We start from the raw sequence: 27,279 nt of genomic DNA on the forward strand, positions 1-27,279 counted from the left end.
AAGTCAAACACATGAACAGAAGTAAGAGATGAGCAGTAACATGATGCTAACGTATGCCTTGTGTGTATTTGTGAGTTCATCTAACAGATGAAAATATAAATTAAAAAACCTTTCATTTATTAAAATGCAACATTTTTTAATTGTCTCAAATTAATTATAAGTGACTGATTGAAGTAAAAGGTCGAAAAGACTTTTGCTTTATCATAAAGCCGGATCGCTCGATGGGGTTCAGACCGTTGAATGTTGAAGGGGTGTGATTCTGTAAAAGCGGATGTGGCCTGTGGAAAAAATACATGTGTATAAAGAGGAAGCAGCGCGCGCTCATGTATGGTTGGTTGTCAGTATGAAGAGAGCCGTAGTCCCTCATCGGCCGTATTAGCGACACCACCTCAGGTCAAAGTCCTCGGGATCATCTACAGCCCCCCGCACTGCTTCTCACCTGTATCCGGGCGGAGATGAAGTGTCCACGGGTAGCCGCAGGGTCGCATGGCCCGATGCTGCTGCTGCTGCTGGTGGTCGCAGGTGTTTGCGTGGACAGCTATAAACCAGTCATCATCGTGCATGGCATCTTTGATGGACCACAGCAGTTCCAAAACCTGTCAAGGTTCATAAAGAAGGTAGGACCGCGCACAGCGATATCTCTGCTGCAGAACAACAAGGCTCGAAAACCGCTTTATTTACCACAGGAATTAAAAGTGGTGCATTATTTGTGCTTGTGGTGATGTCTTTACTTTGTAGTGTTTTGTGCAAACTTGTTAATGATATGTGCACAAAGACTCACGGGCCTGTTAATGTTCGATATTAGATTCTTAATGCGGTCCTGTTGTGTCCACGGTTGCGTTTAGACTTTGGTTTTTCGTGGATGTGTTTCTGGTGGACGTGTTTAGCTATTAACGGACCGCAGGACTCGGGCTCAGTGATTAACGTCTCCAGGCCAAGTTCATGTTCAGAGTAGCTGTTCAAATTTAAAACCAGTTTTCCTGCGTTGTCTCTAAAGCGGCACTAAAACTGCGTACAAGCATGTTTACTATAAAATAATGAAAATGTGTTTTCAAGTTCGAGGCTTGTCCTCATTTGCACACGCAGTCAAAACAAGTTTGCATCATTTTCTCGGTTGACTTTCAGTAACTTTGGGGCAACAAGTCTGCATATTTTTCGAGTAAAGCCAACTTTATCAAACATTACAGTTCACAACAGTGATTTTATTTCATTTTATTATATTACCATTTAAACGCATAAATAAACTCACACAGAGCTTTCCTGTTCTATTTGAGCATTAAAAACATTTTCAGGTGCTTTTAACCGAACTAACACTCACACTCTTATGGATGCTGGGATCCAGCCGCCAAGCTGTTGATTAATAGAGAACAATGCTAAAAGGGGGTAAGTCTGATCATTAAGTACTAGTTATTAGAACTTAATGATCAAACTTAAAGATTTACTTCTTTGACTTACATTTCAAGTTAAAAGACTTTGAAATGATTACTTTTTAAACTGGATTTGCTCTGACTATCTTTTGAACGGGATGTTCTGACTGTATCTGTCACCGCAGCAGGCAGATAATGTGCTCACGTAAATGATTCTATGCTTGTTATTATTCATCCAAAACCATATAAACTACAGTTGTGTGCTCGACTGTTGTTTGACCTTTCCAAAGACGAATGAAAAGCCCCCAAAGTGTCTCTTGTAAGTGAGCAATAGGAAGGAATATCTCAGTCTGTTCAAGCAGCCTTAAAAGTACTAAATGAGTTTATTGAGGCTTTGCACAGTAAGAAACACTGTGCAGCCTTTTTCATTGACTTTTCTAAGGCTTCTGACTCTGCAGATCATGAGCTATTGAAGCAAAAACTGTGAGTGGTTCAAAAATGATCTTTCCAACAGAACTAAGTGTGTGAATGCTGAACGCATCACCTCTTGCTTCCTTGATGTGGTTGAAGGTGTTTCCCAGGGATCAATTCTGGGGCCAATATTATTCACCTTATATGTTAATAATATGTTAACCCTTTCACGTATAGTGGTCACTACAGTGACAGCTATTCAAAGGCTGTTTTCTTGTATTTGTGTCAGTGTTGATGGCATACTTGCACATAAACCTCTACACTGGACACTGATGTGTCACTCCACACCACCCACTGGTTCTTTAATGTTACTATAGATGTATGACATGTTTCATTGTAATTATTTTTATTTAAGCCTGTCATGCATGAATTATGAAAACCTCAATCAGAATTTTTCTTAAGTGTTTTTATTCATGTTTAATTCCTAAAGATGAATAAAAATGCTTAAAAAATCTGGATTGAGGTTTTCATAATTCATGCATGACAGGCTTAATAATCTTGACCGACATAAAAATTCATGCTCTGTAAAAATGTACGTGTCATGTGTTTTAGTGCTGTTGTTGTCCAGGTTGGCCGTGTAAAGGACATTATAAGTCTCAGTGGGTCTTTCCTGGTTAAACAACAATCTGTTTGTGTGTAAATCGAACTGGTTGGTATTTCCTCAACGGTACCTGAATCCACCAAATGTTCAACACTCAAATCAAGAGCTTCTATCCTACTGTAGGTTCAAGGCAGAATTTTGTATTTCAAGTAGGAATAAAATACTTAAAATGATATTGGACTTGATAACATATCAGTTAAAAAAACAGTGAAGTGAAAATCAGCAAATGGTTTCAAGTTAGCGATTTATGTTCCTCTGTGTCTTTCATTTCCTCAGGATCAGTTTTGACTTAAGAGTTCTGCATTCGAGCACCTGGCTGATGTTTCCCCTCATTGTGCCAAAAGTTTTACTTCCACTTCGATTTCTTTGCACTTCTCAGGTGCATCCAGGCACTGAGGTCACAGTGATCGACTTGTACGACGACCTGTTGAGTCTGCAGCCGCTGTGGAAGCAGGTCCCAGACTTCACGCAGTCCTTCAACTCCATCGTGAAAAACGCTCCTGATGGTGTCCATCTTCTGTGCTTTTCACAAGGTGCTCCTGCCGTACAAACATTTAATAGAAAAACAGATTTGATAGAAAAATAACAAAAACATAGTCTTATAGCATTGATGCCCAACTGAGAAATAAAAGTCCAATTCTGGAGACTTAAAAGGTCCACATTTAGAGTTTGGAGAGGTGGTAAAGTCATAATTTAGAGGATTTTCATCCAGGAGACAATAGTTTATATCCCACTGGGACTTTTTGAATTTTGAATTTAGCTTTTACTTTGTCTGTGTGATTGATTTAATTTTAAATTAATTATTGTTATCATGTTTTAATTTTTATTCATTGGTTAGGTTTAGGCAAGTTTAGGTAAAAATACGATCAGTGTTGGGAAGGTTACTTTTAAAATGTATTCCATTACAGATTACAGATTACATGTCCCAAAATGTATTCTGTAACGTATTCCGTTACGTTACTCAATGAGAGTAACGTAACGGAATACTTTGGATTACTTAATATATTATCATGCTGTTTACAACTACATGAATGTACTATTGCTGTGATTTATTACTGTTACTGAAGGTCCGCGGCTCCGAACCGTAGTAAAGGGACCTCTGGCTAATACGGTGGGTTCTGTGTCGGCTCGTAGCTGAAAACTAGCTTTACTTTGTTGTCTGGGTCAACTTTGCTAGCAGAGACAGAGAGAGGCGTTGAAAGGCTGCTCCAACAGAACTTATTGTTTCAGAGGAAAACACGAACACGGTGTACAGTCGAGTCTTAATAGCTTACTTACAGCTGGGCTCGTCAGGCTCTCTTCTTGGCTGCAGTGGTTATTATTATATTTACATGCTTCCAGCTCCCGTTTTTGCTCGATGACAGCTCGTACTTTTCCTTTTTCTCCCTCCCTCGCTCACAGACACATAACGTGTATGGCAGTCCATTCTCCCTGCAGCACGGACTACACTGCCTATGATGCTACATTCTTTAGAGCTATACCTGTAGCATTCTGCCTGTTAGCTTAGCACGACAACAACAAAAAGGCCTCTCTCACCCAGGAAACACGCAGAGAGAGAGCGTCACCCTGTAACCATGGCAACCGTAACACTGCCTGGAACAACAGAACGTAGCTGTCAAACAAAACCCAAACAGTCCTGACCCGCCACAATATGAAACAGGGAAGTACCGCCGTGTAATCCATTTATTTCAACAAAGTAACTGTATTCTAAATACCACCTTTTTAAACGGTAACTGTAACGGAATACAGTTACTCATATTTTGTATTTTAAATACGTAACGGCGGTACATGTATTCCGTTACTCCCCAACATGAATACGACACATCACACTCTTCCACTTCTAGCCGCTGCTTCATCTCTATCGTAGTACGCAGTAGTTATAGAGAAACTGCATAATAGTGAGGACGGATGAATTTAAAGTAGACATTTCTGAAGCTGAGACTCATTTTTAGTCTCTTTTTTTCCATGAAGGTGGTCTAATATGTCGAGCACTTCTCTCCACGACTCCCAACCACAACGTGCACACCTTCATTTCACTGTCATCCCCACTGGCTGGACAGTACGGAGGTCAGAGAGCTTTTAAAAACTTGTCTGCATAAGCTTCAACATTTAAAAAATGTGAGCTTTTTAACACACTTCTCAATATTCACCAGGATGTTTAAGATGAACTTGATCTTATCCTCTTACTCCACAGACACAGACTACCTGCAGAAGGTATTCCACAAAACCGTGAAGAAGAATGTTCATTTTATCTGCTACAACAAATTCGGTCAAAAAGTGTCTATTTGTGACTACTGGAACGGTGAGAAAACAAGAGTTCTTCAGATTTAACTGAAGACAGTCAGCACATTTACTGAAATAGAAAACCTATTTTGTCCACAGACCCTCACCAAAGACGCAGCTACCTGCGGAACAACATCTTTCTGCCTCTCCTTAATGGTGAAAGACCTCACAGTGACATGAAAGGTATTGATCTGGTATAGTCATCATATGCACTGGTTAGCGCGAAAACAAACGTTCATGCCTTTGGCTTTTCCTTTCACAGCGTGGAGGGAAAACTTCCTGCAAATCGAGAAGTTGGTGCTAATTGGAGGACCGGACGATGGTGTCATCACACCGTGGCAGTCAAGGTCTCGCTGTCATCAGCTTTACAGCGCACACTGTTCTCTTTCATTTACATTTTATAAATGAGAGGTGGCTCATTATGTCACACTGACAAGACTGTTTGAAAAAAAGTGACCCATTGATTTCCTTCTGTTGGCTTTCAATCAATCGAAAAAATCCGGACATGAATTTTGGAGGAACAAAATTTACTGTAGTGCGTTCTGCTGCTTGTGAGCCACAAAGCAGCACTTTATGTGACGGTCACCTTAAGATGCATGTCGGTCCTTTTCAATATTGGATTCAAAGTAGAATTTTGTATTCAGTTGCACTCAGGTCAGCCAGGTCCCACCTTCAGACTCACAAACAGTTCCTTCCCCTGAGCCATTCATCCCCCCACTCATCCCCCCACTCACCTCACCGCTCTGAGCCACGGTCTGAGTAACCCTCATCACTCAGGCCAGACCAAGTCTTTTCTTTGCACTTTGCAACTGTTTTCTTCTCAAATGTGTGCCTTTCTCTTTTTTTGTGCACATTTCTTCTGATTGCTATTTATTCCTGCTGTCTGCTAATAAAACTTTATTCCAGAACAGTTATGTGGAGCACGCACAATTTCTTTATACATGTACAATGACAATAAAGGACTATTCTATTCTATTCTATCCTATACTAAAACTGTAAAGATACTCGGTTTGGAGACAACAACGTTTTTACCAGCAGAGCTTTCGATGTGTTTGCAAAGTGATCAGTTTGTGGTAAAAGTTATGAAACATCTTTACCTGAAACAACTGTTTCCTTTTTTCTGTGCAGCCACTTCGGATTCTATGACAGCAGCGAAAACGTCGTAGAAATGCAGAAGCAGGAGGTTAGTGGCAAACTGAAGTGCTGCCTGTACAACACACTTCGTTTTTATTGAAGTGTAGCTAAAAACAACAGTCCTGCTGTAGGTTTTTAGTTGATGACTGACATAATATTAAGTCTGTTACAGAGGTGTTGATTCAGCTTTGTGGACATTGGTGGAGTTTCTTAGTTGTGCTGCATTATACAGTCCATGTTTTATTTATGAGTTGATGTGTGGCAAAGCTGAATCATTTGTCTGCTGTATCTTATTATCTCATAGCAGAGCTGCTTTTAGTGACATTCACAGCATGCAAGTGTGGCAGGATATTATACACATTCTTTAACACACACACAAATGTTGAAGGGAGGAAATTAAGGATGAATAGATCATTTTATTAACAAAATACAAATACTCAGGGTGGTTGATGGGGAGGGAGTGGTGGAATTGAGGCTGAAAGGAAGGTGGCTCAGTCTGCTGAGGAGAGATGAAGGGAGAGACGGGTGGAGCTAGGTGCAGAGGTTTCAAAGCTGAGCCAGAGGAGGAAGAGGAGGAAGGCAGAGGCTGGAGTCAGGCAGGGAACAGAACATACAATTTGTGCAGATGCTGCAAAGGTAGGAATACTTCATTTTGGAGTTCTCCTCCCACCAACATCACAGGTGAAAAAGGATGCACCTGTGCGTCTTCAGTTGTAGCTCCTGCAGCAAGCCTCCTCTGTTGTCTGTCACCAGACGTGTTTTAGGAATCGAGACGTTCTTCAAAGTAATGAGATTGTTTTCTGGATAAACAGGTAGGAGGATCGAAGGGGCACAAATGTGAGAAATGAGAATGAGCACACAAAGAAACCAGAAGTAGGCACAGGAAGTTTAAGAAAGAACTCAAAACTGAAGGATGTTACAGAGACGAACACGAAAAAGCTCCTCTTGCTGTGTTAGACTGCTCTCTTGTAGAGAATAAAATGTTAGCTGAATGTATTTTATTGCAGATGTGTTAAACTAAACTTGTATTTTTTTAAATATCTCTACTATTTTCACTGCAGAGCCTCCACTGTGTTCATTCAAAAACAAAACTTGAATCATGTCATTTTCTGCTGCTCTCTCAGTTTTACCTGAACGATGCGTTTGGGCTGAAGACGCTGGACCAACGTGGCGACTTGGTGACGTGTGTTCATTCGGGGGTGAAGCACACAACCTGGCACTCCAACTTCACAGTGTTCAGGAACTGCATGGAGAAGTGGCTCACATAAAAACTCCGTGGACGTCCGTCCACGTGTGAATACTTTTTGTGCAGTCAAAGAAAACAATGATTTAACTCCTGTCTGTGCAAATGTGCAGCATTTGTGCTTACTGCACTATTCATACTGCACAACTGACTGCTGTAACTTTTTTTAAAAGGTTTTTATTTTATTAACAGGATTTGCTTATATAAGTGTATATGTTGCATTTATAATCAGCAATGTTTTAACGTTTTCCACTGATCAGTGTTGATAATAATTATCTGTGAAACATCTTTTAAACTGTTGTTTTTGTCTGATTCACAGAAAGTGCATTTTGTACACAGCCAAAACTTTGTGATGCTTTTTTGTACCTTGAGAAGTCCTTCATGGAAATATCTTGAATATTGAGCGTAGCTGCTGCTCTCATTTCTCATTCTGTACATCCTCACTTCCGCTCCGTGCACCTTCAGATGGCGGTGTAAGGGCAGGAGGTGAGCAAGATCTACAAGGAGAGAGGAAGTAGTATACTCAGAAGTACAGAGTATAACTAAATGTGAGTATAACTATTATGTGTTTATATGTGTAAAAACCACAACCAATACAGCCTTCGTTCGCACAATATCATGCAATTGATTGTCCCAAAAATCAGAACAGAATTGGGGAAAAAGGCTTTTAAATACGCTTTAATTTGATCTGTTATTGTATATTTTACACATGTTGGTATGGGATATTGTATTTGTTTTAAATGTTATATACCTATGTGGTATGTGACTTTTGTTGCCATGATGTCAGGTCTCTCTTGGAAATGAGATTTTTAATCTCAATGAGATTTTTTACCTGAATAAATGAAGGACTAATAAAAAAAATGAGACTTCCTGTCCACTGTGTGCTTACTGTCAGCATCGCACCCACGGTGGTGAAGAATCGGCTGTATGCATAGCTGAGCTCCTGATTAATCACTCAGTGCCCTCTGGTGGAACTGTATTGTAATTTATAACAATGTATTTATATTACAGCTATTTCCTAGTTTCCTCTTTATGAGGTGCATTTCATAATTGCATTAACATATTTCATGAAAACCTACATCTAATGCTTGGTCTGGTTCCCCCAGACTGTACAGTTCAACTAACGACCTGAATGACTTTATTATATGAACTTTTTTCTAAAGTGCATTCTCAGAAATTTCTCATATTTTCATGCTTTTCTGTGACTTTAACTGCAGATTTATGATGCTACCTATGATTGGCAAATTTAGCTTTGCTCATAAGAATAGAGACTTAATTACTTTTTAATGTAAACCAGCAAATAATACTTCTGCCAAACTTTTCTCCAGCGTCTAGTTGAAGTCGTTATTGTAAGTCAGCATATTTTCAGCATATTTAAAGCGCAGCGTTGTGATGAAATTGAATCTAGTTAAACAGCAGTGAAAATCTAAACCGGCTCTTTGACCTGGCTTAGATTTTACATACAGTTTGTCCCACTGCTGACACTTCACCCATGATTAGATTAAAGCGTCATGGTGGAGTGTGATCAGTCACTTAATCCAATTCATTTTCTCCAACAAGAGTTACTGGTTCAGAATCTCACTTTAAATTGTGATTAGCTAATATATTTTTCATTTCATTTTTATAGGAAAAAATTCAATATATTTAATCTTCCATACACAGTTTTTCCCCTCATAATTATTTCTTACATCCAGATTAGATTCTATGTGACAGAATAACATAAAAATGACTTAGTATTTGACCCTGCAGCTGAATTACTAAAAAGGTCAGAGTCAAGAAGTGGATCTGTAATAATTAATGATTTTAGATCCACTTATTGTGTAACACTACTACTACTACTTAAATATATAAATAAAAACACATTTTTTTAAATTATTTTTTTAATTTTAGCATTACTGTACTTTTCATATGAAAAGTACAGTAATGCTAAAATTGAAAAAATTAAAAAAAAAGTTTTCATATGAAAAGTACAGTAATGCTAAAATTAAAAAAATTAAAAAAAAATGTTTTCATATGAAAAGTACAGTAATGCTAAAATTACAAAAAAATGTTTTCATATGAAAAGTACAGTAATGCTAAAATTAAAAAAATTAAAAAAATGTTTTCATATGAAAAGTACAGTAATGCTAAAATAAAAAAAATAAAAAAAATGTTTTCATATGAAAAGTACAGTAATGCTAAAATTTGCGTGTCTCATTACATTAGTGAAAGCAGGCGTGGTAGTGGGCCTATGAGTCAGCGCAGAGCCACACGAGAGCAGTAACGATCTTTACTGACTCGCTCCAGCTGTTGCTCTTTAACAGGTATGACCGGTGACGTCACTAAGGTGACACCCACCTCTCCTCCTCTCCGGTGTGTTGCAACGCAGCTCCGGCTCAGTTCCCGGTGGAGATTTTTCTGGTTGGAAATCTTTTGTGCTTCTTTCTTTCTGTCGCGACCATGAAGCTTTCCGGCGGCTCTTTCAAACCTTCCTCCCTCTGAGAGGCCCGCGGGACTTTCAGCGTAAGTTGACGCCGATTCGAAAACTTTGCCGTGGATTTGTCTTGTGCTGGATCAACTACGCTGCTTTCCTGCGCTGACGCTGCTTTCACGTTGAATCTCTGGACCTCGGTAGCTTAAAATAGAGGCAGATAGACGGAGTTGAAATGTTTTCCACTGGATGGGGATGGGTTTCCTTTTTGGAAACATGTCGTGGGACGGGACAGGCTGGGGTTTAAAACAGCTGAGCGCCCTTTGAAGGGCGAAAGCCGCTCGGAGGGACTGAAAGCTGGAAAGACAGATTCATTCATCGACAGTCTGGCTGCAGTTCACTGTCAGCGTGGCTCAAGGTCGACGTGTCCCGCCCTGTGGGGAGCTACTGTAAACAGCCTGTAGCTGCAGACAGCACAGGGCTCAAAACATCCACGGAGAGAACAGAAAGCTGTAAATCAGAGCACCAGTCAGGCTGCTGATAATGTCAGAAACAGTCGTGCTAAGTGTGAGGGCAGCTGCAAAATGCAGACAATTCTCAGCCATCCAACTTAAGCTAACTCTAAGTTAGGCACACCGTTGCCTATGATGAATGTTGTACCAGAATAAATTCATTACCTTCTCAGTAAGCTAGTATGTCACTGTGATAGTGGATCTAGATCAGGGGTCACCAACCTTTTTGAAAGTGAGAGCTACTTCTTGGGTACCGATTAATGTGAAGGGCTACCAGTTTGACACACACTTCTCAAATAACAAATTTCCTCAATTTAACTTAATTATGTGTTATCATTAATAATTAATGATATTCATCTATGTAAAGACACTAATTATGTTAATTATTTTTCACCATAATTATAAAGAATGCAAGTAGGAAACAAGGTAGGAATATAAATATCAATATGCAACGCTTTATTTCTATAAATCTTTGCAAGTATTTACATTTTGAAGTGATCACTTCTACAACATTTTCACTTACCACTAACAAATTTTAACAAGTCATGCACTGTTACATACATTATTTTTGTATGTATGTAACATACAAAAAAATCAACTTTCAAATTTTACAGAACTTTTCACCAAATTGGCAGCATTTTAAAGCAAATTGTCACATGTTACACTTAACAAACACATTTGTTTTTCAATAATTAAATTCAACTTTGACATGACATTGTAATGTTTCCACTGAGAACATCTAATATGGCTTTCTTTGTCTGTTAGTGGGAAACCTGGCATTGCATGCTGTTCACCAGTGTGTTGTAATCTGGGGTGTAACTTGACACTGCAACTCTGAGTGAGTCTTGCAGATGTGCATCAGAGAGGCGTGTTCTGTGTTTGTTCTTGATGAAGTTCATGTCAGAAAAGGCTGATTCACAAAGATAGGTTGAACCAAACAGGCTGGCAACCTTCATAGCTGCTGCGCATACACCACTGTACTTTTCTGTGTCAACAAGGCACCAAAAGTTTGGTGCACCCTGATAGGCTTTGAGGTGGACGTCATTTTGCAATGTTACAATTTCGATTTCCACCTGTCCAGCATCCAAGCTGAACATTGAACTTAGTTGCTCAGCAATGCATGTTGTGTCCACATTCATGAAAGGATTGGAAACAAATGAGACACATGGCTCAAGCTGATCAAGGTCACAAAACCTGTTCTCAAACTCTTGACCAAGGCGGTTTATGACTTGAGTGTACTTTTCTGCAACTTTGTCAAAAGTCTCAAATGCAGAAGCGTTGTCTTTCAGCACCATCTGCACAGAGGGAAAGTGCAGCACCTTTTTTCTCTGTAAATGCACAGAGAAAATGCTCATCTGGGCTTTAAATCCATTTAAAGCACTTATCATGTCAGCAACAGTCTTACCTTTGCCTTGCAGCTCACAGTTCAAATGGTTCAGTTTCCCAGTAATGTCTGTTAAAAACGCAAGGTCAAGTGTCCACTCAGTGTCCTCCAGCAGAGATGTGTCTTCCCCTTTGGATTGCATGAACTCCTTGATTTCACCCAAAAGTGACAAAAAACGAAGCAAAATCCGTCCCCTGCTGAGCCATCGGATTTCCGTATGTAGTAGCAGGTCACCATATTCAGCTGACAGCTCCTCCAATAGCACCTTGAATGTTCTGTGCTGTTTAGCTCTGGAGCGGATGCTGTTTATGATCTTCACGACGGGAGTCATGACGTGCTCGAAGCCGATAACCTTTGCGCATAACGCCTGCTGGTGAATGATGCAGTGGTAATGCATGAAGTTTGGGAACTCTGTGTCACCTTTACAGTGAGCGATGAATCCCGTATGTCGGCCGATCATAGCAGGAGCCCCGTCGGTAGTCACTGATACCAGCTTTTCCAACGGTACCTTTTTCTTCGCGAAAAACTCCTTCACCGCGTTATAGATGTCAACTCCCTTCGTAGTTGTCTTTAGCGGCAGTAGTGTCAGAAGTTCTTCTTTTGTGGAAAAACCATCAAATACCATCCGGATAAAGACTATCAGCTGTGCTGTACTGCTGCTGTCGACGGACTCGTCACACTGGATGCTAAACCAACTGCACTTTGCCAGATCCTGATCCAACTGATCGGCCAAGTTCCCGGACATAGCCGACACTCTTCTAACAATTGTAGTTGCCCCCAGCTGGACATCGGAGAGAGTGGTGATTACATCGTTTCCATATTTCTCGTCTTTAAGCACAGTTTTTGCAATTATCATCATTGCTTCTTTGAAAACCTCCCCGTCTAAAAATGCCTTCTTTTTCTTAATCATGAAATGTGTAGCTCTAAATGAGGCTTCGGTTGCTTTTTGAGAGTTTTTCACCGGTCTCGTGAAAAAAGACTGCTGTTTGCTCAAACCTGCCTTTAATTCGCGGGCCTTTTCCGCTCGCAGTGTGCTGCCCTTTGGGTAGTTAGCATGGTAGCTTGTGTGACACGTTCGGAAATGTCTCTCCACGTTGTGCCGCTTTGCCGTTGCCACAGTTGCCCCGCAAATGAGACACACACATGAATCTTTCACGGTGGTAAAAAAGAACTCTTCCTCCCATTCACTGTGAAAATTATATGTTTTCTTCCTTTTTTCCGCCATGTTTTCCTCATCTCCTCACCTTTGCCTTTGCTGGTCTTCACGGCAACTGTTTCTGTGGAGACCAGCTAGCACTAAATATTAGATCATGATCTAATATTTAATAATAAACTTTTTTATATATATATTATCTCTAACAAATTAACACCAATGCAATTGTGATAAAAAAAAAAACAGCAAGAAAAAATAAAAATAGATGCAGCTTACTGGTAAGTTGTTATGGTGAGCTACTTTTAGAACAGGCCCGCGGGCGACTCATGTGGTCCTTGCGGGCGACCTGGTGCCCGCGGGCACCGTGTTGGTGACCCCTGATCTAGATCAATATACTGTAATCTGCAGGGAGGATCCCCAGGGGAAGAATGATGATTGGAGTGCACTTGTAGATGAACAGGTGTTGGTAGTAGGGCTGCCACAAACGATTATTTTGATAGTCGACTAGTCACCATTATTTTTGCGATTAGTCGACTAATCAGATCATCATCCATTGGACGTAAAACGTGCAGCTTATTGCACCAGCAGCACCTGCTCTTATATAACTATCATTAGCTTACAGCTTTAAGTGTTTAAGGTATGTGCTAACTAAAAATAAAGACAAGATGATAGTTTATTAAATTAAAATTTGCAGATTGTTTCGGTGAAGTTTCATAAACTCCTTGCTATCTAAAATATAACAGGACACCGGAGTAAATTCTCAAGCATCTCACACTTCTGATAATCAGCTGTCTGCTTGACGTTTATTCAGCTGTGTAAAAACTATAACTTTAATCTCAGCCAAACCGATTTACTCAGGAACAAATAAAACACTAAAAAAGCCAAACAATGACATTTTGAATGTATCTAAGTGACTTATATATCATGTTTAACCTGAGTAGCAAAAGAAGGCGGTGGGTTTGAAAACTATTTGCCGGGAGTCCGGTGTTCTCACGGCTCTAGTTAGCCTAGCCCCCGGCTAGCTATCGAGCTAGTGGGTAACAGACGTCTCCGAAAACGTCGGAGTGCTTTTGAAAATATGTGGTGTCTTGATAAACTGAGCAGATATTTGAGGTTTACACAGCTACATTCTCGCCTGAAAATATGTTAAACGTTTATTTTGTGACCCAGAAAGAATAATAAGACTAATATTAACACTAACTAGCTGCCGCCATTGTTGACAACTGAGCTGGGCCGCGCTATGAATTCTGGGACACAGCTTCTTCTTCTTCGGGGTTTAACGGCAGCTGGCATCCTTGTACATGCAGTGCTGCCATCTTCTGTTTCAGTCCGTTATTACACTCTTAAATCCTACTACTTATTCCTGCGTCTTTTGGGACAAAGCTTCAAACGACGCGTTGACTATTAAATTAGTCGTCAACAATTTTAATAGTCGACGTAATCGTGACTAGTCGACTAATCGTGGCAGCCCTAGTTGGTAGGTATGGTGATAAGGAGAGGAGTGCAAAAGGACAGATGGTAGTAGTTTGTGCCAAAAGGCTGGACATGGCTAAAGTGAACATTTCATCAAGACAGAAGGCTTTATGTAACAGTGGGGGAGTATATCTTATGCAAAAGGAACAGTCGGAAAGACAGAATGTAGCTGGGCAGGATTGGGTGTCTGCAGGCTGTAGGATGGCTTTGAAAATGAAGAAGAGAAAGCAAATGAAGGCAGAGGCAAGGATTAAATGGTGGAAGATGATTCAGTGTGGAGCTGGCACAGGCCCTGGGTGATAGGAAAGAGTTACCAAATGACTGAGGAGGCACAGCAGAAGTTTCTTTGGCCTATCCTCTGGGCAGAGGGCTGAGGACAAGAAGACTTGGTGGTGGAATGAGGAAGTACAAGAAGGTATTCGAGGAAAAATGGTATAGCCAGGGAGATGAAGTATGTAGACAGAAGTACTGAAAAGCTAAGTGTACAGCAAAGGAAAAGTAAGTTTTGTTTGAGGCTGAACACTAAGGAAGGAGATAAGGACTTGTAATGGTTGGCTAGGCAGAGAAGTCAAGCTAGAAAGGATGTGCAGCAGGTTAGAGCGATTCAGAATAGAGATGGAACTTTCATAACATTTTAAGAGAGTGTGCTAGGAAGATGGAAGAAGTACTTTGAGGAGCTGATGACTGAAGAAAATGAGAAAGAGAGGAAGGTTACTAGGATGGATGGAGGAAAGCTAGAGAATGAGGAAGTGCATGAGGGCAGCTATGAAGAGTGTAAAGGTGGTTTGCCCCGATGACAAACCTGTGGAGCTATGGTGATGTCAGAGACAGCAGTTAAGTTTCTAATCAGATTGTTCAACAGAATCTTGGATCTACTCATCCATTTCAACAATAAGGTTGATGTGCAAAGTTGTAGTAACAGAAGGATGAAGATGATGAGCCACACGCTCGAGATATGGGAAAGAATTGTTGATGCTAGGTTAAGAAGAGATGTGAGGAACCAGTGCGGCTTCATTCTGAGAAACAGCTCCACACACCTGATGTTTACTTTGAGAGTGTTGATGAGAAGCATAGAGAAGACAGGGTCAAAGGTCGACAGGTGAGGTAAGGCAGAAGTCTCTGTATCATGTTGTCAGACAACACTGTGACCTGTAGTTGGAGTAGGTGGAGGTATGCTGTGGACAGAAGAGGAGTGAAGGTCAATAGAACCAAAACCGAATACATGTGTGTGTGAAGGAGCGGGATTTAGGTGGTGCGGTGAACATGCAAGGAGCAGAGACAATAAAAGTAGCTGTTTAAATACTTGTTGTTGAGAATGCAGGCAGGGTGGAGTGGGTGGAGACGAGCGTCAGGGTGATTTGTGACAGGAGGCAGAAAGAAAGGGAAGGTTTTACGATATGGTAGGGAGACCTGCTGTGAGATGGTGGCGCTGAGCTGGTGGCGGAGTTGACGGTGTTAAAGTTGTCATTGGGAGCGACGGCACAGGTTGAGCATTTTTGAAACAAAGTTAGAGAGACGAGGCTGAGGTGGCTTAGACATGTGCACAGGAGGGATGGTGGATATGATGGAGAAAGGATGTTGAAGCTAGAACTGCCTGTTTCCAGAAATGTTGAGATGTGTGAAAATGATATATATCAAATAAAGAATTGGAGAATAGAGAAATAACTTCTCTACACAAGGAACAAGGGTGGAAAAATACTAATGTGTGTTATGTTTGGATCCTCAAGCTGCAATTACATTAAAACACACATGGTTCTGTAGTGGAAATCACTTTGTGGGCTTACAACAGACCAGTGCTGGAACCATAAATGGAAGTTAAAACTCCACCAAGCAAAACAAAAAGAGGCCAGAACCCCAGCAGCCTTCTCTGGGCCTCGTTTGTGATGGAGTGGGTGGAAGTAAAAGCTTTCTGTGGTCTGATCAATCAAAATCCAAAATTGTGTTTGAAAATCCTGGAATTTTTGCCCTCCAGGCCAAAAAGGAAATGGATCCAGCTTATGTGAATAGTTCAAAAGCAAACTTTTATTCTACCTAACACAACACCAGGCCTTCAGTAGTAAATGATGAGAATTTCTATCAGTGTCTGTATGAAACATTTGAGCTAAATTCTGCTTTAATTTACAGTTTCCTCACCTATTGGACAACAAGGGGAAGAAGTCCATCCATCCATCTGTCCAAGATGTCCTCCAGAAGTAAAAAGGACCAGTGCCAAATATGTGGCGGAGCTCTCCAGGGAAACCAACGGCGGTGGCTGTTTGGGGGCCAGAATAAGAAAGCTGGTCAGCCTCAGACCCCAACAGGGTCCTTGAGAGGAGGGACCCAGTCATCACAGAGCAGCTCCTGGGGTGAGTATAGAGCTTAAAAAATGCTCAACATATTGTAAAAATGTAAAAGTAAACATTTTGTTTCTCTTCACAGGCAGCACGTTATCTCTTGGTTCCTCCGTTTCTCTCTCCAAGTCCCTGATGTCCGTGAGCTCCCCCTCCAAGAGCGTGGATCTGCTCACGGTGTTGACCCACATACTGGGCCAGTCTGTACCACGGGGCGGCGGGCAGGGGGAGTTTATATGTGGCAAATGCGTGTGCCTGCTAGAACGCGTGTTCAAGTTTGACACGGTCATAGCCAGGGTGAGGGTGCTTTCGTCTGAGCGCCTTCAGAAGCTGACGCAGGAGAGGGATAAAATCAGACAGTGGGTGCGCCAAAACTACTGCCATAGACATCTGCAGGACTTTCAGAGCAGGAGCAGCACCAGCGAGGAGGAAGGAGAGGTGGAGAAGGAAGGCTACAGGGAGATGCTCAAGGAGAATATGGCGCTCTCAGAGTATGAGTGCTGGTCAGAGAAGTGGGACACGTGTCCGTATTTTATCAGAACGGGGAAAAGATGCAGAAAAGGGAAGGGGTGCGAAGGTTGCGATTCCTTACGGGTGTCCGACTCTGATTACGAGTCAGTTTGTGGGGTTCCTCGTCACATGCCTTTCCAGCCCTTCTCCCCGTTGTCCCAGGATAGATCCCAGAGCGTGCCCCTCCACTGGCACAGGGTGCCATCCGTCAACTCCAGCCCAGCCTCCCTGGCAGGGTCCAGTCTCTCGTTACGAGCTCCTTCCCACACGGAGTCCGTTCAGTCTCTTGATTCTCTGGACGGGAATGACCCCTTTGATCCAGCAAGTGATCAGTCAGTCAACTTCATGCTGAGAGAGCTGAGAAGTATTGGAGGGAAGCCGGTCAGTTCGCCATCAGGAAGTAAAATCCCCGTTCTGGGCAAAAGGGATGGGAGGTACCTGGGAAAAATCGAGGAGACTGCATCACCCACAGTGACCAGGGTGCTGAACTTTAGGGATGTGGAGAACGGAGGGGATGAAATGGATGAAGAGAATGGAGATGTCCTAACATTGCTGAGGGACGAGTTCGTGCCTCTTCACCGAGAGGTGAGTGTGCTGTAGAAGATCATGCAGGCCTGGATGAACTTTGAGCAGTTGCCATGTGTGCTACTAGCTGTAAATATTGACCGTGTGCTGCAATAGTTTATCCAGGAACAGCTGCAGCTTGTCCAAACGTCCAACATGATTAGAATTACACGCGTTACTTTTCTTTGTGTATTGCATAATACCCCACACCGTGTTTATTGTGAGGCTTTTTTATTTTATTTTAGAAGACTGCTGCTAGAGTTCATCATGGTATCCGGCACCTAAAAGGCCAACTTGACCAAGCTGCATCCCGCATCAGGACCCTGGAGGCTGAGCTGAAACATGGGAGAAGCAAACAAGTGGAAGTCAACGGATCACAAGACTGGGCCCCTGTAAGCTTTAGTTTGTTCTTTAGATGTTGAATAAAATAAAATGAATCTAGTTTTCAGTTTGAAAAAAGCTTTAAAGTCCCTAAAATTTGCGTTCTCTCAAAAGGTCGGCAGGGCCTGTAAGAAAACTGTCCTACTTCTCACTCAATTTGTGACCTCAGCGGTCTTTGATCTGACACGCTAATTTGATAGTCCTTTATAACCAGTGTTGGGAAAGTTACTTTTAAAATGTATTCCATTACAGATTACAGAATACATGCCCCAAAATGTATTCTGTAACGTATTCCGTTACGTTACTCAATGAGAGTAACGTATTCTGAATACTTTGGATTACTTAATATATTATCATGCTGTTTACAACTACATGAATGTACTATTGCTGTGATTTATTACTGTTACTGAAGGTCCGCGGCTCCGAACCGTAGTAAAGGGACCTCTGGCTAATACGGTGGGTTCTGTGTCGGCTCGTAGCTGAAAACTAGCTTTACTTTGTTGTCTGGGTCAACTTTGCTAGCAGAGACAGAGAGAGGCGTTGAAAGGCTGCTCCAACAGAACTTATTGTTTTTGGAGGAAAACACGAACACGGTGTACAGTCGAGTCTTAATAGCTTACTTACAACTGGGCTCGTCAGGCTCTCTTCTTGGCTGCAGTGGTTATTATTATATTTACATGCTTCCAGCTCCCGTTTCTGCTCGATGACAGCTCGTACTTTTCCTTTCTCTCCCTCCCTCGCTCACAGACACATAACGTGTATGGCAGTCCATTCTCCCTGCAGCACGGACTACACTGCCTATGATGCTACATTCTTTAGAGCTATGCCTGTAGCATTCTGCCTGTTAGCTTAGCACAACAACAACAAAAGGCCTCTCTCACCCAGGAAACACGCAGAGAGAGAGCGTCACCCTGTAACCATGGCAACCGTAACGCTGCCGCCTGGAACAACAGAACGTAGCTGTCAAACAAAACCCAAACAGTCCTGACCCGCCACAATATGAAACAGGGAAGTACCGCCGTGTAATCCATTTATTTCAACAAAGTAACTGTATTCTAAATACCACCTTTTTAAACAGTAACTGTAACGGAATACAGTTACTCATATTTTGTATTTTAAATACGTAACGGCGGTACATGTATTCCGTTACTCCCCAACACTGTTTATAACGCAGCATCGTGTTCATTTTCTAAATTATGGTCCTACTTTAATTTAAATGGATGATGAAGGGGGTCATCGGTGTCTTCGAAATTCATAATGTCTGAATTGAAAAAAACAAACAAAAAGATGGCAACAGTCAAAATTTAAAAGGTGCAGCTTCAGATTGGGACGTCACAGTGGGTAATGTCACAGTGGGTAATGTCACAGTGGGTAATGTCACAGTGGCATCACACAGAGTTTTCTGGTTGCCATCATTTCTCTTGTGGATATGAAAGCAAAAGCAAAGCCAGTGACTGGGAGGTGAAAACATCTCATTCTAGGCTTCGGTAGTCCAAAGGCCAGATTTACTAACTCCTGGTATCTAGACTAGCTTGAAGGGTAAACTGAACGGAGATGCTGCTGATATTGTGATTTAAGAGATATTTATTTATTACCACAGAGTTATTTTTATCCGCTGTCACACGAGGTAAATGTCTCCAGCTTTATTTCTAAGAAGAAAAACAGGTTTATTACAGCAGCTCCTCTGTCACATGTGCAAACAGCTCCGTGAGCCACCCTGCGAGTGTTGACCGAGTACAAATATAGCATTATGAAAGGAATGGAGGTTGGGTGGTTGGTTTTGTATCTGTGCAGGGTGTGTCTACATTTCCTCATTTTCAGGTGCACATAAAGACACGCACAACACAAACACACTCACAGCCTCTCACTGGAATCTTCCCCGTCCAGTGGAGTTTGCCCCGGGCTCGGTAGTCTTATGATAGAGGATATCATTAACCGGCCTCATGACCTGTCACAGCGAGGCTGCTGTGTTCACATGGTGAACATTATTAATAATTAATGTGAAATCTCTGAAAACAGCAGCAGGTTTAAACGTGCAGTAACTGACATTTAAGTTACTAATTTAGCCCCGAGCAGTTAGTTTGTTATTGTTTTTGTTCTCTTTCCATGAAACTGATGTTTTTAAATTCAGTACTCGCTCTCTTTTAGCTTTCTTTGATCTCCAGCAGCTCTTAAGGGAAGAATTTTCCTCATGAACAGATGAATGTTTTTTTTTATGTTCCATTAAAAAGCTGAAAACTGCCTCCTGCTGCCTCTGGCTTGTAACTGTAAGAAATGAGCTGAACTGAAACATAAATGAATACAGTCACAACAGCCACCTATTTTCTCATGGCCTCTTCACAGTGTTGGGGAGTAACGGAATACATGTACCGCCGTTACGTATTTAAAATACAAAATATGAGTAACTGTATTCCGTTACAGTTACCGTTTAAAAATGTGGTATTTAGAATACAGTTACTTTGTTGAAATAAATGGATTACACGGCGGTACTTCCCTGTTTCATATTGTGGCGGGTCAGGACTGTTTGGGTTTTGTTTGACAGCTACGTTCTGTTGTTCCAGGCGGCAGCGTTACGGTTGCCATGGTTACAGGGTGACGCACGCTCTCTGCGTGTTTCCTGGGTGAGAGAGGCCTTGTTGTTGTTGTTGTGCTAAGCTAATAGGCAGAATGCTACCGGTATAGCTCTAAAGAATGTAGCATCATAGGCAGTGTAGTCCGTGCTGCAGGGAGAATGGACTGCCATACACGTTATGTGTCTGTGAGCGAGGGAGGGAGAAAAAGGAAAAGTACGAGCTGTCATCGAGCAGAAACGGGAGCTGGAAGCATGTAAATATAATAATAACCACTGCAGCCAAGAAGAGTGTCTGACGAGCCCAGTTGTAAGTAAGCTATTAAGACTCGACTGTACACCGTGTTCGTGTTTTCCTCCAAAAACAATAAGTTCTGTTGGAGCAGCCTTTCAACGCCTCTCTCTGTCTCTCGCTAGCAAAGTGACCCAGACAACAAAGTAAAGCTAGTTTTCAGCTACGAGCCCGACACAGAACCCACCGTATTAGCCAGAGGTCCCTTTACTATGGTTCGGAGCCGCGGACCTTCAGTAACAGTAATAAATCACAGCAATAGTACATTCATGTAGTTGTAAACAGCATGATAATATATTAAGTAATCCAAAGTATTCAGAATACGTTACTCTCATTGAGTAACGTAACGGAATACGTTACAGAATACATTTTGGGGCATGTATTCTGTAATCTGTAATGGAATACATTTTAAAAGTAACCTTCACAACACTGCCTCTTCATCACATTATATTGAAACTTTGTCAGTTTTAAAGCAGTGTTGGGTGATTACAGATCAACAAATGAAGAGCTTTTTTCTCTTTGGAAAATTTGGTATTTAATTTCTAAGTTTTTTTTGGCAAAAAAACCAAAACAAAGCTGCCAAGTATTAAATTAAATGGATCCTTACAGAAATGAAATAATAAAAAGGACTAAAGTGCTTGTTCTGAGCATATTTAAATATATTTATTAAATGTTTTATGAGTTATCACACAGCAGGTTGGAATAGTTGTAATCACTGTTTAAACAATGCTGAGAATTTTCAGGATTACTCTGTAGAAAATCTTGTAATTATTATTATTTTCCTATTAAGTAAATACTTCAAATATTTAATGCGTTTAAGTTCTCAAAGAAGAAAATTGGCTTCTCTTTTTTAAAAGTAGGTAAACTGTGAGCCAATGCACAACAAAATAATCAATAATGGAAATGGTCGTCTTTAAACTCTCTGAGGTACTGAAGTCTGAGCTGTTCCATGGCTCCTCTGTGGCGTTTGAATGAAGCTGTTTGTTCTCTTTCCTCCAGCTGGTCCAGGAGAAGGCGGCTGGCAGCTCCCTGCTGCAGAGCCTCGGCCTCTCCCTGCACAGCCGCGAGCGTCTGATCCAGGTGGGTGAGGTGGAAAGCGTTGCGGCGGCTCGAGCTGCCGCTGCTGAGGCTCCGACTCGAAAGCTCTCTGGAATGTTGTTTTTCTGTGAAGCTGCTGTACGTTTAAAGGGGCAGTGCCAAATCTGTGTGTTCACGACTCACGAGTGATCGGAGAAAGCTTTCGTCGCGACTGCCGGTGTTTGTAGCTACTTGTCATGTTGATGATTAACAGCAGGAAAATTTGTGGACTCACAAAAACACAAAACAAAACAGGGCTCACCTAGCAGGAAGATTTCCTTACCTGAAGGTTACTGGAGGATCACGGAGACGATTAAAGAAAATATTGACATTTATGGTTAAGGATAATGTAATAGGATGGAGCTTTTCAGTTACTAAAACGATTAAAAGATTATCATCGTCCACATAAAATACAATATGATGATATAATTGGTTTTACATGTGCTTGTGCACAGAGGCTGCACGTCACTAGCTTTACACCGGCTCTTTCCCTCTACTCCAGTCTAACAAGCTACTGGCTCCAGCTTACTTTCTCTTTGCCAACTTTATCTGAATCTGAAACTCTTCCATTTAAAATATGCACATACTTTATATTTTTGCATCTAACACTCAAAGAAAGTCTGCTTACCTAAGCTGTTTAATGCAGAAACCACTGAGTAAGTAAATATATGCTACAAAAGGAGAACCATGTCCTGTAAAAGCAGCAGAACCAACATAATACTGACATTTTCAGCATTATACTTCATTTTCTGTTGATCCACACCTCTGCCTTCTTTACACTTGAACACTGAGAGTTGTGGTTTTAAACAGATTTGAGCATGTCCGTGTACCTGCGTCTCACTTGCATCCATATCAAGTCATTGCCTCTGGGTAGTGTAACTCTCTTTTAAAAGCTCGCTGTAATCCTCGTTTAGAAAGGATTTCAATCATTTAACATCCAGAAAATGCAGGTAAAATGTCACGAATGTGTTCACAGACAGATATTTCCTGTCTTCCAGGAGTGCACGGGTCTGATCAGCAGGCTGTGTGTGGAGGAGGGAGCGGGGACTGAGCTGGCCAACAAGCTGACTGAGAACTTGAGAGAGATTATCTCTGACAACAAGGTTAGAGCTGCGCTGTCTGTTATTCTCATGCTGATTGTTGACATTATAGCAAAGCTTGCTCTGCTTATGATGACACGTTACCCGCTCGCTGAAGCACGGCGGTTGTCAGCACAAGCAGACACATTTTTGCTGATAGTCAGCAAACCGAGCTCTCGTGTCCCTGAAAGGGTGGAAGTACTGTGATGGACACTTTTTATTGAGTTCAAAATTATGTTTGTTTTCTGTCCATGAGCTGATTGTTTCATTTTCTGATCTTCAGGCTGCGCTGGAGGCTCTGAGGTCTGAAATAACTGAAAAAGAGACGAGCACGGAGAAGGAGATCGAGGCTCTGAGGAAGGCTGGACGAGACCGAGAGAGAGACTTGGACACCCTCAACACTGTGCTGCAGTGCAACCAGGACATCATCAGTGTAAGACCACACACTGCCACACGGGTGGTCTCCTGTTTGGCTGTGCCTCTATCTCTTTTTGATACGAGGTTAGAGATGCAGGACAACTCGGGGAACATAAAATAATCCTGTCAGCTCCTCTCATGCTGTTTATTTTGCAGGCATGCTCATTCATACATTGCGTCGTGCTGCATGTACTTGAAGCTCTCTCTGTTTTTGACTCAGGACCTGCGGGTGGCTCTGGGAGAGAAGGAGCAACTGCTGAAGGAGGTGGAGAAAGAGAGGGAATTGTGGAGGCAGAGAGACGGAGCCCTCACTGCTGTCCTGCAGGAGAAGGAGGCTCTCATCCGCACCTTCAAAGAGCAACTGGAGAAAGGGATGGAGGTATACACCTGCAGCCAAACAAACCTCTCTGAAGCTTCTCCTTTTACTGTCCTGTGGCCGTAAAACACGAGATATAGAAATGTTTTCGCACAGCACTCACAGAAGCCACGCCCTCCTTAACTGTTGAGGCTCGCTGTAGTCTGCTGATGCTTCAGTGCTTTGAGAGCAAATCTCACATCTCTCTTTATTGGAGGTTTGTTGGAGCTGTATGCAGAGAGACAGGAAGAGCCTGGCACTAGACAGGAAGTCATTGTGCACAGATAGAATGAACCTGCAGTAGCGTCAGCAAATCTAGAAAGTGAGCTAGATTGGTTTCTCTGGGTTAGAGTTAGATTATGAATTGAATTTAATCACTATAATGAAAAAGCTTCGCCTGTATTTAGCATGCACATGAACACAAACACACCCACCAGTCATTAGTGTGCTAACAGTATAATTATGAGCCTGTCTGTGTGCTTATTTAGTCCCCGGGAAACACTGGGCAATGCCTCCATGCACTGGTGGGCAGTTATCGGAGTTAACTTTGACTAATAACAACATATAATAAGCTGCTTCTATAAGGAGCATCAGTCAGATGTGATTAAAACTAGTTAGAAAGGTTCACCTGCAAGTTTTACTTCCATCGGCATTTTTTTGTTTCTGCATTCTCCCCCAGATTTAAAGTCGGGATCTTTTTAGTGCCATGTCTCTCATATTATTAGGATATGACACGACTTTTTTCCTCTGTGTGACTGGATGAACTCTGCACTCCTCCCTCTGTACGGCTAAGCTGAGGTTTGTTAGTAAATACTGACTTCAGTAAGTAGAAACGTGTCATTTTCTTCCAGGCTCTCTCAGATTCTGTGAGTGGCCCGCAGTCAGGAGGGGGCGGGGCTGAACTGGCAGCTATGTTGAAGGATCAAGAGGAAAGCAGCGCCACCTTGTGCCAGGAGGTCACCAAGCTTACGACGACCCTGCAGGAATACCAGGACATGGTGCAGGTGGGAGAGTAGCCCGGCCAGAAGAGTTAATTATGTCAAGTTAATTAGAAAACTGAAAAAGCAAAAAGCAGCTGAGTTTGTGATGAATTTCCACTTTTACCTAATAATTCTGCATTAAAACACACATTCATAGTTTATAATAGATTATAAGACAGAAACTTTTGAAAATGCAGGGAAAATATTAAATTGTAAACTTTTTAATGTACCAAAAATAATGTGAAAAATAATTAAGTTCCAGCTTCTCTGATCGAGCGGTTTGAATGTTTCCTACAGGTTAGAGCAAGTGATTTACAGAAATGACAGGAAATTTAAAAAATGGAATAACTGAATAATCTAACCAGTAAAAATGCTGCTCTTCCAAAACAATGTGGTGCTTCGTTTTTTAGAAATTGCTTCTAATCAGTGCTGGCTGGAAAACCACACTAAAATGAAATCATGGCCATAAGCTGCCTCCGGTTTGTGACCCTAAAGCTTCACATCACAGCCACAACAAATCTGAGCCGTTCATTCTGCTTTTTCACCAGAGTCAGCAGGAGAGTCACAGTCGGACGGTGTCCTCTCTGACGGCTCGGCTCAGAGACGCTCGGCAGGAGCTGAGGGAGAAGAAGGAGGCGGACCGAGCGCTGCAGAACGACAGGGAGGACAGAGAGCGGGGCGAGAGGAGACTCAGGGACAGCCTGGAGAAGAGGGACAAACTCATCGAGGTAAAGAAGCAATTCGTGCCATTCTGCATCATTTTAGGCAGCTTCTCTGAACGCCTCAAATACTAATAAAAGCTTTAAAATATTTTGCATCTGTGTCAAAATAAATATCAAAAAGCTTTTCATCCCCAGGAAGATGCACTTGTGCTGCACATGCCAGTGTCTCAGAACATTTGAGCTTCATTAACAGCTCAGTACCAACACTGTCAGCGTGTTTGCTCAGCCAATGAGAACGCTGAACCACTTTATGCACCTGGCAGCTTGATTGGAGGCCATGTTTGTTGAATCCACCCATAGATTTCTGTTCAGGATTCTTTGAGTGCCCCATCTGCTCTCTTTGATAATAATACTGATACTTGATGTTTCTTTAATATTTATTGTTGAGTGTGAGTGCCAGTGTTTGTGTATATCCTTGCTGTCATATGTGAAGACAGAGCACCTGATACAGGGCCTAAGATTTGTAGTGAAAGCACTGCTGCTTACATCTGCTGCTGATAGACTCCTCACACGACTGCAGCAAAGAATCTGTTCTTTGTTGCGTTCTTTAAGCTTCGTTTTGACCAAAATATTACAGAAAGTTTGGAAACACTGCACTAATTTAGGAACTTCTCGAACTTATGAACCTTTCTGTTTGTGTTTCCAAACTGCGAGAAGAATCGTTAAGCTCAGACAGGTGGTTTTTGTTTTTGCTTACCACATGAATTCAAATATTACTTCTTGGTTAAGTTGTCTTCAGTGTTGTTGTTCGCAGTAGGAGGAGTAGAGAGCTAACAATGAACTCACTGTACTTATGAGTGCTTTTCTTTTTAAAGCAAATCCTTTTGGATGCTGAGGAGCGGGACCATCTGTTCAGAGAGCTGCAGCAGAACCTGCAGAACAAACGTGAGCCTTTGACGGCCGTCAAACACACACTGTGATGGAGGAGGAGGAGGACACGCTGCACCGACGCCATGCAAACTCACTGCACAAAGACGGAGGAGCACTTTGCACTTTCCGCACCTCCTTTCTGCCTCCTGAGCATATTTATCTCTGTGTACATTAAGTCTATTTATATTTATCCTCGCAGATTAATGAGACTTGAAGGAAAGAAGCTACTTTTCTCTGTGGAGCGAGTGAGACGGTGTGATTGTTTTCTGGAAGGGGAAATGTTTGGTGCGTCCTCTTGTGGCTGGATGTTTAATACTTGATTCAGATACGAGCAGATTACTGTATAAATGTGATTTTGAATGTAACGGGTTCAGGCAGTGAGATCATTTCATGCAGCGGGAACATTTCTGAATGGTGTGATTGTCCTTTAGGACAGGAGCAGGCACAATATCGCTTTAAAAGGTGTTTGTTTTTTTCGGGGGGCTAATTATAATCTTTAAAACTCTTTATGGTGGCGTCTTGTATTCATCTTTTCCCCCCCTTAGTACAGAACTGCCTAGTTGCTGTTTACAGTGCTGATGTCACGCTTTAAGTGGAAACGTGCAACCAAAGAAATGTTTTTAACTGTTTTAATTTTCCATTTTTCTTTGTCTCGCTTTCTATTTTTCTGGAATTATTTTCAACCATCTTTAATGTTTACATGTCTCGTGTTGTTGGTTGGGAACTGAGACATTTTTTTCCCATTTTTTGCCTTTTAGCTCAAGAGGATTAAAAACTCTGATCCAAATAAGTTCAGTCTGCAGTTCTTGTTATTTTAAACTGCATTTCAACTTGTTCTTTCTTAAAGGGACATTTCACTCCAGAATTAAAGTTCAATCTGTTTACCTTTGGACTGCTCTGCAGTAGTAATCCTTCTCTTTAATATAATGTAAGTAAACAGTTCACACTCCATGGTAATCAAAGCAGCAAACCACATGTTTGAAAAACTCAGCAGCAATGTCTCTCTTAAAGTTCACGAGGCAGTTACTTAAGAAAAATTCCCAAACCTAACGTGAGCAGTTCCACCAACCCTGAGAAGTTTGCGTCTAACATTACAGCTCAA

At 41.7% G+C, this 27,279-nt stretch overlaps 3 protein-coding genes and 1 long non-coding RNA gene across 5 annotated transcripts; 2 read left to right on the forward strand and 2 right to left on the reverse strand.

Annotated features, from left to right (window-relative positions):
• Positions 1-286: 286 nt before the first annotated feature.
• LOC146509120 (lysosomal thioesterase PPT2-A-like) lies at positions 287-8,953 on the forward strand. Its single transcript, XM_085177269.1, has 8 exons — positions 287-617; positions 2,819-2,972; positions 4,411-4,506; positions 4,634-4,741; positions 4,822-4,905; positions 4,985-5,069; positions 5,851-5,905; positions 6,981-8,953. The coding sequence occupies exons 1-8, from the start codon at positions 456-458 to the stop codon at positions 7,122-7,124; spliced, it is 888 nt and encodes a 295-aa protein (XP_085033395.1). The 5' UTR covers positions 287-455; the 3' UTR covers positions 7,125-8,953.
• LOC146509121 (uncharacterized) lies at positions 7,002-9,527 on the reverse strand. The gene is made up of 3 exons (XR_014876854.1): positions 9,437-9,527; positions 7,466-7,596; positions 7,002-7,099 (listed from the first exon to the last, which is right to left on the reverse strand). It is a non-coding gene; the product is annotated as an uncharacterized LOC146509121 (long non-coding RNA).
• On the forward strand, positions 9,479-26,967 carry LOC146509122 (uncharacterized). Of its 2 annotated transcripts, none has more exons than XM_085177253.1 (11): positions 9,479-9,601; positions 16,156-16,376; positions 16,450-17,456; positions 17,681-17,827; positions 21,677-21,757; positions 22,753-22,857; positions 23,117-23,266; positions 23,471-23,629; positions 24,457-24,609; positions 25,134-25,313; positions 26,123-26,967. In XM_085177253.1, the coding sequence occupies exons 2-11, from the start codon at positions 16,211-16,213 to the stop codon at positions 26,225-26,227; spliced, it is 2,253 nt and encodes a 750-aa protein (XP_085033379.1). In that variant the 5' UTR covers positions 9,479-9,601; positions 16,156-16,210; the 3' UTR covers positions 26,228-26,967. The 2 variants fall into 2 exon arrangements, with proteins under 2 accessions (XP_085033379.1, XP_085033380.1); XM_085177254.1 differs by having other exon boundaries at positions 17,684-17,827.
• Positions 10,783-12,261, reverse strand: LOC146509123 (general transcription factor II-I repeat domain-containing protein 2B-like). The gene has a single exon (XM_085178185.1). It carries the CDS (start codon positions 12,259-12,261, stop codon positions 10,783-10,785), a length of 1,479 nt encoding a protein of 492 aa, XP_085034311.1.
• Positions 26,968-27,279: the final 312 nt, after the last annotated feature.

Source organism: Neolamprologus multifasciatus, chromosome 11, assembly GCF_963576455.1.
Source record: "Neolamprologus multifasciatus chromosome 11, fNeoMul1.2, whole genome shotgun sequence".
NCBI lineage: Eukaryota > Metazoa > Chordata > Actinopteri > Cichliformes > Cichlidae > Neolamprologus > Neolamprologus multifasciatus.

Bases quoted from the DNA above. Each gene is read 5' to 3' on its own strand.
- LOC146509120 (XM_085177269.1), top strand. From the start codon at position 456: ATGAAGTGTCCACGGGTAGCCGCAGGGTCGCATGGCCCGATGCTGCTG. The intron at 618-2,818 runs GTAGGACCGCGC...TGCACTTCTCAG, and splicing joins TGTCAAGGTTCATAAAGAAG to GTGCATCCAGGCACTGAGGT. The intron at 5,906-6,980 runs GTTAGTGGCAAA...CTGCTCTCTCAG, and splicing joins TAGAAATGCAGAAGCAGGAG to TTTTACCTGAACGATGCGTT.
- LOC146509123 (XM_085178185.1), bottom strand. From the start codon at position 12,261: ATGATAATTGCAAAAACTGTGCTTAAAGACGAGAAATATGGAAACGAT.
- LOC146509122 (XM_085177253.1), top strand. From the start codon at position 16,211: ATGTCCTCCAGAAGTAAAAAGGACCAGTGCCAAATATGTGGCGGAGCT. The intron at 21,758-22,752 runs GTGGGTGAGGTG...CCTGTCTTCCAG, and splicing joins GCCGCGAGCGTCTGATCCAG to GAGTGCACGGGTCTGATCAG. The intron at 25,314-26,122 runs GTAAAGAAGCAA...TTCTTTTTAAAG, and splicing joins AGAGGGACAAACTCATCGAG to CAAATCCTTTTGGATGCTGA.